The following is a 13,087-nucleotide window of genomic DNA, read 5'->3' as shown; positions in this document are numbered from 1 at the left end:
GCTTGTATCAGAGTGCCTGGGTGAATGTCTTGTCTCTGGCTCCAGACTTCAGCTTCCTGTAACACAGACTCTGGGAGGTAGCAGGGATGGCTCAAGTAGTAGTTGGATCAGTAGTGGAGCAGCCAGTACTTGAACTAATGTTCCTATGGGATGCTCCCATTGCAGACAGTGGCTTAGACCTCTGTGCCACAATACCAGCCGCAGTAAATATATTTTTAAAAGTATACTATAAGGGGGCCGGTGCTGTGGCATAGTGGGCTGGGCCTCTGCCTGTGGCGCCTGCATCCCACATGGGTGCCAGTTTGTGTCCCAGCTGCTCCTCTTCCGATCTATCTGTCTGCCATGGCCTGGGAAGGCAGTGGAAGATGGCCCAAGTGTTTGGGCCCCAGCATCTGTGTGGGAGATCCAGAGGAAGCTCCTGACTCCTGGCTTCAGATTGACTCAGCTTCAACCATTGTGGCCATTTGGGGAGTGAACCAGCAGATGGAAGACCTTTCTCTCTGTCTCTCCCTCTCTTTGTTTGTGACTCTACCTCTCAGATAAATAAATTAAATCTTAAAAAAAAATGTAAACTAAAGAGTGTACCATCACACCCACTCCAAGTGTACACTGCAGTGGCAGAAAGTGTGTGTGTGTGTGTGTGTGTGTGTGTGTGTATATATATATATATATATATATATATATATATAGTTGTGTGGCTGATCTCCAGTATTTTTTAATCTTGCAAAGTTGCAACTCTCTAATCATTAAACAACAACTCCCCCTGCCCCTTTCCCAGCCACCAATTCTGTGCGTTTATATGAATTTGTGTGTTTGCGACTATCTCGTTCCCGTTAGCATGCTGCTTTTGTAACTTGTTTGTTCATGGGTCTGTTTGAGTCCTCTCCACTTTAGTGAGCTTCTTTAAGGTCCTCTGCAGTGCCTTGCATGGTGTTCGTCATGTGGTAGACATGCAGAAAATTTCGGAGAAGTAGTGTATCCAGAGAATTTTTACCCGTGGTTCTGAAGCAGTGACTTGGGATGAAGGTGATGATTAGGGGTGGGACAGGAGCTCTCTGGTAGGTGCTGGCAGGGTCATCACACTGCTCATTGGTGGCATGTGGTCTTACTTACCTGTGCTGAAACACACACTTGTCATTGTTACTTCTTGAGAACAGTGCATGAGAAAGAGAGAGAGATAAGACAAACCTTTCAATGAGATAAAAAGACCTCACTTGCACTTCTTTAAAATACCAGTAGTAATTGGAGTCTCATTCTGGTTGATGGACGTACCTGAGGACAGTTGATTACCTTGCGGTTGTAATTACCAACTTCATGAAATCAAACCTATTTGTCTGCAGTGAGTCTGTTTGGTGTTCTGTAATTCTAGACTCGTGCTTTAGGGATGACTCTTCAGAGGTCACAGGTGTATTAGCTGGCAGTGTTTGCATAAATGCTTTCATTTAGTTTGTGACCAATAATCTAGTCCTATTTCATAATATATTTACATGGAACTTGATTAACAATATAAGGAGCCTCTATAACTTAATTGTGGGAACTATTGACTGTTTAGTTTTTCTGCCTGACACATAAAAATTCCATAAAATTGTGCTACAGGGGCCAGCACCATGGTGCAGTAGGTTAATCCTCCACCATCCCATATGGGCACTGGTTCTAGTCCCGGTTGCTCCTCTTCCAATCCAGCTCTCTGCTGTGGCCTGGGAAAGCAGTAGAAGATGGCCCAAGTACTTCGGCCCCTGCACCCGCATGGGAGACCAGGAGGAAGCTCCTGGCTCCTGGCTTCAGATCAGTGCAGCTCCGACCATTGTGGCCACTTGGGGAGTGAACCAACAGAAGAAACACCTTTCTCTCTGTCTCTGCCTCTCACTGTCTGTAATTCTACCTCTCGAATAAGTAAATAAAATCTTAAAAAAAAAAAAATTGTGCTACAGAGAGGTTTTGGTGGGTTAGCACTCAATGCCAGTGTTTAGATTCTGAGCTCTAGGAGAGCCTGAGACCAGGTTGGTGTAGGACCTGGCACAAAGATCATGCTTAATAATAACATCTGGATGGGTGTTTGGCACAGTGGCTGAAGTCACAGCTTGGGACACTTGTGTCCCATATCAGAGTGCCTGGTTTGAGTCCCAGCTACTCTGCTTCTGATGCAGTTTCCTGCCAGTGCACACCCTGGGGGACAGCAAATGATGGCTCAGTACTTGAGTCCTTGCCACTTATAGGAGAGATCTGGATTGAATTCCAGGCTCCTGGCTTCAACCTGGCACAGCCCTGGTTGTTGTGGACATTTAGGGAAGTAAACAAGTAGTTAGAAGATCTCCCTTGTTTGCCTCTTTGCCTTTCAAATAAAAGTGAAAATAAATTTTAGTTTATTATTTTTCTTTTAAGATTTATTTACTTATTTGAAAGTCAGAGTTCCACAGAGAGAAGGAGAAGCAGAGAGAAAGGTCTTCTATCCGCTGGTTCACTCCCCAAATGGCCGCAATGGCCGGAACCGGGCTGATTTGAAGCCAGGAGCCAGGAGCTTCTTCTGGGTCTCCCACACAGGTGCACGGGCCCAAGGACTTGGGCCATCTTTCTACTGCTTTCCCAGGCCATAGCAGAGAGTTGGATTGGAAGTGGAGCAGCCAGATCTCGAACCGGCATCCATATGGGATGCCGGCACTGCAGGCAGCGCCTTAACCCACTGTGCCACAGTGTCGGCATGAAAATAAATTTTAGAAATCAATAAAACTGAATAGTGTCAGCTGACTCTTTAGTGGATTCAGAGAGTTTTAAAGCTGGGAACTAGCCATCCTGCATATTCTGTGAATTTTCCCTCAGTAAGCAGAACCCCCCCCCCCCCCCCCAAATCCTGTTTCATGATAGTGATTAGTCTTTCATGTTCTGGATCTTTCTGTATTTATTTTTATTTGGCATTCCTTCAGTCTCTCACTCTCCTGCATATTTAGGGTGACCGTAGAATGGATTTAAAAAAAAAATTTTTTTTATTTGACAGAATTAGACAGTGAGAGAGAGAGACAAAGGTCTTCCTTCCGTTGGTTCACCCCCCAAATGGCTGCCTCGGCTGGAACTACGCCGATCCAAAGCCAGGTGCTTCTTTCTGGTCTCCCAAGCAGGTGAAGGCACCCAAGCACTTGGGCCATCTCCACTGCCTTCCGGGGGCCACAGCAGAGAGCTGGACTGGAAGAAGAGCAACCGAGACTAGAACCCGGCGCCCATATGGGATGCCAGCACCGCAGGCGGAGGATTAACCAAGTGAGCCATGGTGCCGGCCCCCTAGAATGGGTTTTGTTCTATTCCAATATGCTTGTGCTGTGTGTTCATTCTCATGCCTTTTCTAAAGAGATGTCTTCCTTATTGACCCTCCTGTTATTTAGAAATAGGTATTTTCTTTTTAACTAGTCTTAAGGTAATTCACAGTGTGGGTCCGATACCCTGCTTCTTTGCAGTTGGCAGGATTTTTGTATGTCTGAATGTAATGATCTCTGTTAGTTTGTAAATATGGACAGCTTTCAGGTAAAGACACTGGGGCTTATGTCTTTTCCATGTCCTGGAAACATGAACTTTGTAGAGATGACATATTTAATAGATAATTCTAAGTTCTGTTTTATTCTAACATTTGAAATTTGCTGTTATCTTAAATACGCAACTTTATAAAATAGTCTTACATTCTGAAAATTTGTATCTTATCTGGTTAAAAATTGAAACTGTCTATTTCTCTAAGTTACCAAGATTATATCTGAATTTATATATAGTAGTGATTGAATGAAATGGGTTGTTAAGGTGCATTGCCTCATAATTTATATTGTTGCAAAATAGGTAAAACTTTTGTTCCCTAATATACTTGTATTTAACACTGGGGTGATGCCATCTACCTACACACACACACACACACACAGAGTTTTGTAATATATCCTGTTTTGTAACTTGATACAGAAAAACATTCCTCAGAAAGGAAAGATTAAGTATGTGGCTTTAATCATTGATGTACTGTTTAATCTCAAACACATGGTAGGTTTATTTCTCGGTTGTTGTGTGAAGCTTTAAAAAAATTGCAAAGCTGTTGGTCTATTTTTGACCCTCAAAATTTATTAAATTTATTTGTGAAAGCTTTCTGGTGCTTTATGAATTGTGTGTGTGTGTGTGTATGTATTACACACTAAAGATGCAAAAGCAGCACAAGACAGTGTTCACAGCATTTCTTTGGAATACTGCTTGAGAATTTGGAGCAGGTGTGTATTTCATCCAGACATGCTAGCGTTAGCATTTAAGGATATTGCTTTCTCTTCCCAGCAGACTGACAAGGGCAGATGAAGGTGCAGTTTTCTGGAATGAGCCTGTGTCTTCTGATAAGATGTCTTGTGTCAGTTGGCTGTTGGAATAAGGTCTTTATTCGGGTACAACTACTTCGTTCATTTTTGCTTTGGCTATTGTTCTTCCTGCCTTTCTATGGTGGAGGTTGAGAGAAAGTCTGATCTTTTATCAGGTTAGAGGACATTTTGCTTGTGCTGCTCCAGAGAGGAGCCATGGCTGCCAAAAATAGCTAGAAAAGTATGTTGTGCTTAGATCTTTCTCTTAATGAGTAAATTGGAGTAAGATGGCTCTGGAAGCCTTCCACGGGGTTATTTTAAACTTGGGACTGCATGGTCTGTGTTGGATTAGCTCAGAGTACTCTCTGAAGGGGCAGGTGAAGGTCTTCCTCATATTCAGCTTTTTTTTTTTTTTTTAAGATTTATTTATTTATTTGAAAGAGTTACAGAGAGGCAGAGAGAAAGAGAAAGCTCTTCATCTGCTATTTGACCCCCCCAAATGGCCATAATGGCCAGAGCTATGCTGATCCGGAGCCAGGAGCTTCCTCCGGGTCTCCCACGTGGGTGCAGGGGCCCAAGGACTTGGGCCATCTTGTCCTGCTTTCCCGGGCCATAGCAGAGAGCTGGATCGGAAGTGCAGCAGCCAGGATGCAAACCAGTGCTCGTGTGGGATGCCGGCACTGCAGGCAGTGGCTTTACTTGCTTACACCACAGCACAGGCCCCTAGATTGAGCTTTAGTGCAGGTCTTCCTCTTGGGCTTGAGTTATTATCACATCCTCCTTTGCTTGCTTCATGCCACCACTGTCCCAAGTGTCATATTGCCCTGGGTAATCATGCAAGTCCCTGTGCTTGGTTGAAGCCTTTGCTGTTGCCATCTTGACAAGTTTAACTTCCCATCTAGGGGCCCCACAGTTTTTAAATAGTTGGTCTTGAGTTAAAAGGGGTAGTGCAAATTTTCTAAGAACTTTTAAAAAAAGTTTAAGATTTGATTATTTATTTATTTAAGAGGGAAAGGCAGAGGCAGAGGCAGAGAGAGAGAGAGGTCTTCCATCCGCTGATTCACTCCCCAGATGGCCGCAGTGACTGGAGCTGTGCTGATTCTGAGCCAGGAGCCAGGAGCTTCTTCGTGTTTCTCATGCAGGTGCAGGGGATCAAGGACTTGCGCCATCTTCCACTGCTTTCCCAGGCCATAGCAGAGAGCTGGATTGGAAGTGGAGCAGCTGGGACTTGAACTGGTACCCATATGGGATGCTGGCGCTGCAGGTGATGGCTTTACGCGCTACACCACAGTGCCACCCCCCCCCACCCCACCCCAAGAACTTTTTGAAGCCCATTCAGATCTACTTGAAAAAAGATCTTTGCAAGCCCACACTTGCTCTCCTGTCTGTCTAGTGCCATTTCTCACTGGTGTGCTCTTCTTCAGCTGTCACTGCTTGGAGTTCCTACAAGTGCGCCCAGCGTCCCCAGCACTTGCTTGTGGCACTGCTTTCTCATTCGCCCTGTCTGACCTGCCTCCTCTCTTCTCATGTTGTGAAATGACTGGGTTGGGAAACCTCACCTGGCCATCTCACTGAGTCCTGATCACACTCTGCTTGCCTCATATCTCCTTTGAAAAAGTTTCTGTCTGGCGAAGTTGGGCCACATTTGATCTTGGAATAATGGTTTTGTAGTAATTCTCCAGGAAGAGCACGTTGATTTTTTGTTTGTTTGTTTTATTTTGTTTTGGCCAGCATGAAAAAAAAGTCATCTTCAGGGTGTTTATTCATTCAGTATGCTTGATGGGACATCTAATCTGTGCTAGACTGTATACCAAGAACTGAAGATTGGGCATTGAACAGCATATTTCATTTTCTTCTCTTGAGCAAGTAATTTTCTAATTGGAGTAGGCAGAAAGTGAATTAACAAATATGTCAACATATAATATCCAAGATCTGGTGTTCTAAAACACATTGCAAAGTTCCTATCTTGATCTCCCACTCTGGAAGATATCTGTTTACCTTAACATCAGGTGGATGGTCTAAGCTGTGGGGCTGCCTGACCATGGCAGATTAGCAGTGCTGAACTTGTCACTTGTTACATGTACCTTTCTGGCAGTCATTGTTTGGACATATGTAGTAGTCAGCTTTTTGTTACTTGAACTAAAATAACTGAGAGAAGCTACTTAGGAAGGAAGAACGTTGATTTTGGCTGACGGTTTGGGAGGTTCGCAGTCTGAGATCAGGTAGCCCCACTGGTTTGAGCATTTGGTGAAGCTGGAAGAGGGAAGAGGGACAATCACAGGTGAGCCAGGAAGCAGAGCCGGGGAGCACACTGCTCTTGCTCATGCCCAGGTCTTGCTCTAGAAGGACATTGTGATTCGATTGTGGGGTTCCCAAAGACCTCCTAATTAGACCAAGCCTCCACCCTTAATCCAGCAACCGTTATTGGTTAATCCATTAACCCTCAACGTAAACCTTAGGGATTAGGGAGCCAAATTGTGTTCAAACCATAATAGCACAGAACAATGATACCATACAGCTATTACTCAGAGAATTATATTTAAACATTCATGCTGTGTTAGCCCAAAAGTAGAAATTATCCACATGTCCATTTGTTTTGGGCATAAACAACAAAATGTGGTCTGGCCGTACAGTGGGGTGTTATTCAGCCATAGCATGTGGTACGGCATAAATGAACCTTGAAAATGCTACACCAAGTGAATGAAACCAGATACAAAGGACCAAGCATTGTGTGATTCCAGGTATATCTGTGGCAACAGAAAGCAGATTAGTAGTCATGGGGAGTTGGGGGAGGGGACTGGAGTGTGGAAGATGTGGGGAGTGACTACTAATGGGTATAGAGTTTATTTCTGGAGAGATGAAAATGTTCTGAAATTAGGAAGTGGTGATGGTTGTGTAAGAGTGGGAAGATACTAAAAGCCACAGGACTGTACACTTTAAAATGGTGACTGTTTTGATGTGTGAGTTGTATCTCGAAGTCAGGATTACTTCCTATTTCAAGGGGAAGATGAAAGAACCTGACACAGTGCCCTCGTTCATAGTATGTGCTCGGTTAGTGGTTGTTTTTGTTGCTATTAAAGAAGGTAATATTGTTTAAATAAAAAAGCTGGAACTTTTGTCCACTGCTACATCTCTAGAGTGTTACCTACTCCGTAACAAGCAACCAGTAGTTGTGTTGGATGAATGTGGTTCCCTCTCATTCATGTCCAGCACATTCATGAGCAAGGCTGTCTTTAAGTCTGCGTCAGCAGGACCTGTGTCTTGAGCTACTTGTCCAGTGGTGGCAATTGAGTGACACAGAGCTCTTCGCAGCCCTGATTTCAGTGGTTAACTTGGGGTTAAGGGCGTGCAAATCCAGGGAAGCAACCGCTCCACCTAAATGCAAGGTGAAAGTGGGGTCAAAAAATTCTCGAAGTTTTTTCCAGAAATATAATTCTGCTTTGTGGTTTTTATAAGAACTTAATTGGCCTGTAGCCCTTAATGATTCATTATCAGTTCCCTGGAGAGCAGAGGATTAATTTGTGTTTTAAAAAAATTTAGTTCCTAGAAATGTACAGATTAAAGCTGTTAATTTGTTCTGTTGAACCCAACTCACAATTTGTACATGTGAGAAATTGTTAAGAGAGAATCCGTTTTTCTCAGAAAATGTTTCTTTTTAAATTTCTGTCTTTTTCTGAACTTGGCATTCTACTGATAATGCCGAGTTGCTTTCACGGCTGCGTCAGCAAGGTGCCATCTGCTTATGCTGAGGCTCATGAAAGAAATCGGCCTGTTGTCGCCTGTGTTCTGCGTCTTCGTAGGAGACCAGTGGGCCTGTTCCCTTTGGTCTCTCTAGAATCATTGCTCTTCTCCTTCCCCTTCAGTCTTGCGTGTGCCATGTGGTTGACCATGTCTCCTGGTTACTATAAACTGCTGGGAGACTCAAGGCCCAATCTGTGGCTCGCTGTAGAGGTATCCAGAACTTCTTTCCCAGCCTTTTGTGTTTGACCCTCTCCCTTTGTTTCCTACTCTTTTTATTCTCCCACACTCCCTCCCTGGCTGTGCATATCTTTGAGAGCTGCTTTGAGACAGATAGGTTAAATAAGCAACAATGCATGATTATTGAAGCTAATAATTTAAAGACAAAACCAAGAAGACAAAAAGTACCTACAGGTTTCCTCCCGTACCAGGAGGATGGGAAAGAAAGCAAAGCTGTCAGAAAAGAATTTATAAGCCTTATTTTGGAAGCTTTGCTGAGTGTCTCTTTTTCTTGTCTTCCATAGAAGTTGGTGATATGGCAAAGCAATATCTAGAGAAAGGTCTTCTGGTCCCAGATCATGTCATCACACGCCTCATGCTGGCGGAGCTGGAGAACAGGAGCGGCCAACACTGGCTACTGGACGGTGAGTGAGCCTGTGAGAAGAGCGCCTGGCTCTCCTCCCCCTTGCCTGCCCTCCTTTAGTTCATGTTCTACCTTGGTGAAGCCTCTTAGTTCTCTGTCTCCGGATCATCCTGGATCATCCCCGTAAGTTTCATTGGCCTGAAACAAACTTTCACTGAATTCCCATTACAGTTTCAAGGATATCTTGTTGCCATGACTCAGCTGTCCTAACCATGACTCATCTTAAACCAGAGGTTCTGTCACGGAGCACACACGTTAAAACTATGAGTTCTCATTTTTCGCATTTCTCATTTCTAGCTCGTGTCAGAGCTAGACTATCTGAAAATCCTCTTTTAGTACGCAGGAAACAAGCCGTGTTGGGACTCCAAGGTTCACCTTTGGAGCCCACTTTTGCTTGATGCATATATGTATATATACATGAAATGCTTATTGTTTATTTTCACATACTTGCAGAGAGAGAGAGAGAGATTGAGTCTGTGTACTGATTTACTCCCCAAATACCTGCAACAGCCAGGACTGGGCCAGGCTGAAGCCAGGTGCATGGAGCTCTATCTGGGTCTCCCACGTGGGTGACAGGGGCTCAACAATCAGGCCATCTTGCACTGCCTCCCAGGATGTGTTAGCAAGGAGGTGGATTGGAAGTGAAGTAGCCAGGACTCACACCTAGGTGCTATGATATGGAACATCGGTGTCCTGAGTGACAGCTTAACCCACTGTGCCACAGTGCTGGCCACTACAGCAGTTCCATTCTTCAAAGACATTTATTTCAGCATTATTGGTAACTTGTAAGGGCTGGCCATATTTTTATAGGGCTTAGATCCCAAGGAGGAAATCAGCTGTGTGTAGAAGTACTAAAAACTGGTTATTGGCACCATGAGAAAATCATGTAGCATCTATGTGGTGTGCTATACTGTCCCAACACTGCTTGTTTCCTGCATACTAATAGAGGATCCCGGGGATGAGGGGGGCAACTTTTTAGCCTAGACTGTCCTGAGGCTGCTAGCTGAGGGAGGCAGGGCCTTCCTGACCCAGAGACTGCTGGCTTTGGTTAGGGCAGGCTGCCATCAGATTTGTCTCTCAGAAGGAGGGTTCCAGTGGCAGCACAGGGGAAGGCAGGTGTCGGCTCAGGGTGGAGGGGGGTGACTCACAGCCAGGTGAGCAGTGATTGGCATAACAGACTAAGGGATGTCAAGGACCCAAATGTCAGTGGTAGCAGTGAGGTCAAAGAGACACCAATCCTGTGCAAGGAGGGGGAGTTGACCTGCGTTGTGACTGATGTCGGGTTCTACAGCCCTGAGTTTTCTTTTGATTGTGTTTCGGGTTCCTTGGGTTTCTGTGCTGTCTTCCTGCACCACCTCAGGTGTGTTAGTTTCTCCAGACTCACAAAGTTAACAGCCATGACCAATAAACGTTACATCTGTCACACCCAGCATTAACTTCTGTAGTTTACCATCTTGAACTGTAAGGCCTCTCACCTTGTAAGTTGAATTTGTGCAATTTTGGCGAGCTTAAATAAATCGGAGTGAAGACAGGATTCTCTATGTTGGACTCCTGTGGAAAGTGTCTTAGCTGAGAGCATGGGCCCTGGGGCCAGACCACCTGTCCCAGCTCTGCCAATCACTGGCAGTGTGTGTGCCCTGGGGCCACCTTACCTCTCTCTGCATGTGATTCCTCATGGAAAGTGGAGTAGAAAAGGGTTTTTGTTAGCACGAAGTGAGTGAACCCATGGAAACTGCTTAGGAGAGTGCTTTCCGTACAGCAAGCACTGTGTCACTGTAAGATTTTCGTCATTATTTTTTGTGGCTGGTGTGTATGACCTGAATTTTTGGGAGGTGACTACATGAAGTGTTAGATTCAAAAACAGTTTTTTTTAAAGATTTATTTTTAAAGATTTATTTATGTATTTGAAAGGCAGAATTATAGAGAGGCAGAGGCAGAGAGAGACAAAGAGAGGTCTTCCATTCACTGATTCATTCCCCAAATGGCTGCAATGGGCGGAACTGAGCCCATTCGATGCCAGGAGCCAGGAGCTTCTCCCAGGTCTCCCATCAGGGTGCAGGGGCCCAAGGACTTGGGCCATCTTCTACTGCTTTCCCAGGCCATAGCAGAGAGCTGGATTGGAAGTGGAGCAGCTGGAACTCAAACCAGTGCCGCTATGGAATGCTGGCACTACTGGTAGCGGCTTTACCCTCTATGCGACAACGCCGGCCAAAAAGTAGTTTTAAAAATATTTAGCCACACAGGTTTGAAATGCCAGCTTCAGTTATGGGATGTTTCATGTATCTTTTCAGAGCTTGCTTTTGCCCTGGCGTTGCCTCCTGGGGTGAATAACTGAAGTTCTTTCATACCACAGGTCTGTTTTTAGTAAAGTGCGTCAGTCTCCCAGTGGATTGAGCTTGAATCTTTCTCCTTGAAAACCCATCTGGTCACTTTCAGTTGTAATTTCTCTGTTAGGACTTGGAGTCGATCCATTTGGCACAGGGAGGAGAGCAGGGAGTGGCTGCGTGCGGTGTTCACAGCTCTGCACTGCTCACAGGCACGCACGCTGCAGAGGACGTACGTGCCTGTTGAGGGTGCTAAAGGTGACTGGATGTGCAAAGGTGGAGACAAGAATTCGGGATGACGGATGGCTCACGATCTTGGTCCATATGGCTGCGGAGAGCAGATAGTGGGTGGGGATGGGTTGGTGGATGGATGCGAGCCAAGGGAAGGCCGAGGTGAGGTGGCGTGGAGATGATGAGTGTTTTGTGGTTTAGTCAGCTCTCTACTAAAAACAGTTCAGCACCGCTTTTCCTTCGTGTGTGTGTGTTTCTCTTTTGTTTCCTTGGAAGTTTCATAGATCAGTGATAGATTTACTGAAATTTTAAAAAGTTTACCTCTAAGGCAGATAGTCAGAGATCTTCCATTCAGTGGTTCTCTACTGCTTCCCACGGTGTGTGTGAGAGGGAAGCTGGGACCAGAGGCAGAGGAACGAGGGCTCAAACCAGGCACTGCGTGTGTGTGTGTGTGTGTGTGTGTGTGTGTGTCCTTGTCCTTCCCTGCTGTGCCAAATGCTCACCCCAGCAGTTTTTAAAAAAATAATTTTCCTTAATTTTTAAAAATATTATTTATTTTAATTTTATTTGAAAGAGAGACAGAGGCAAAGAGAAGGAAAGATCTTCCATCTACTGGTTCTCTCCTCAAATGCCTGAAACAGCTGGGGCAGGACTAAGCCGGGCCAAAACCTGGAGACTGGGAGTCCTTCCAGTTAGATCTCCTATGTGGGTGGGAGGTGCCATCACCTGCTGCCTCCCAGGGTAGGATTAGCAGGAATGCTGGACAGGAAGAGGAGGAGCAGGGATTGGAACCAGGCACTCCGATATGGGGTACCAGCATCTCGGGCAGTGTGCTAACTGCTGTGCCAAAGGCCTGCCCTGAGATTTCGTTAATGTTTAAGACGAACATTCTTTCTCTCTGTCTCTCTCTCTCACTGTCCACTCTGCCTGTCAAAAAAAAAATTATTAAAAAAAAAAAAAAGGACGAACATTCTACCAGAGGTTTACAATGTACCCTTCTAACTTTGTTGTAAAACCACATTTAGTTTTTTGAAAAAAAAATCTATTTATTTTGAAAGAGTTATATAGAGAGAAGGAGAGACAGAGATCTTCCATCCACAGATTTACTTCCCAGATGGCTGCAATGGCCAGTGCTGGGCCAGGCCAGGCCAGAGCCAGGAGCCAGGAGCTTCATCCTATGTGGGAGGGGCCCAAGCACTTGGGCCATCTTCTGTTGCCTTTCCCAGGCCATTAGCAGGAAGCTGGATCGGAAGTGGAGCTGCTGGGACACGAACTGGAGCCCATGTGGATTGCTGGCATTGTAGGTGACGGCTTAACATGCTACACCAGAACCCTAGCCCCAAAACCATACTTCGTTTTAGTTTGAGAGAGAAAGGATGTTTACTGCTTATTAGGTAATCTTGAGGTGAAATAGCAAGTAGGGGACCATAATCATGTCTTCACATTGAATGGAAATTCTTTGCTTTTCAGAAAAGTGAGGTCACTGAGTTAGTAGAGACATGTGTTAGGAATGGGCTTTTTCATTTCTAAACTGGGCCACCAGCTTGCGTATTTAAATAGTAAGCTGCAAGTTTTTCTCCTGAGTCCTGATTTCTGATTTATCTCCAAGTACCAAGATGTAATAGAATTGTCTGTCATGTAACCTTTACACGTAGGTATCAAAATATTTGAAGTTTCCTATCAAAGTATATTATATCAGTTCATTTCTATTGCTATAACAATTGAAAATGGGTAATTTGTAGAAACGTTAATTTATCTCGTAGTTTTAGAGGCCCAAGCCTGGTGCCAGACGCTGCTGAGGGTACATCTCATTGGCTACATCACATTGTAGTGGATGACATCAC

At 44.8% G+C, this 13,087-nt stretch overlaps 1 protein-coding gene across 4 annotated transcripts in view; it reads left to right on the top strand.

The window, feature by feature from the left end:
• The window catches only part of AK4 (adenylate kinase 4), a 152,464-nt gene that overhangs the window by 106,837 nt on the left and 32,540 nt on the right, over positions 1 to 13,087 (top strand). For all 4 annotated transcript variants that reach the window (XM_070078355.1, XM_008265120.4, XM_002715943.5 and 1 more), the window contains one exon: positions 8,570 to 8,689. In XM_070078355.1, the coding sequence (XP_069934456.1) occupies positions 8,581 to 8,689 (109 nt within the window). In that variant the 5' untranslated portion in view covers positions 8,570 to 8,580. The remainder of the gene's footprint in view (positions 1 to 8,569; positions 8,690 to 13,087) is intronic.

This window comes from Oryctolagus cuniculus, chromosome 7 (assembly GCF_964237555.1).
Source record: "Oryctolagus cuniculus chromosome 7, mOryCun1.1, whole genome shotgun sequence".
NCBI lineage: Eukaryota > Metazoa > Chordata > Mammalia > Lagomorpha > Leporidae > Oryctolagus > Oryctolagus cuniculus.
Note: the sequence above shows the minus strand (reverse complement) of the source record. Positions and strands in the feature narration are given on the sequence as shown.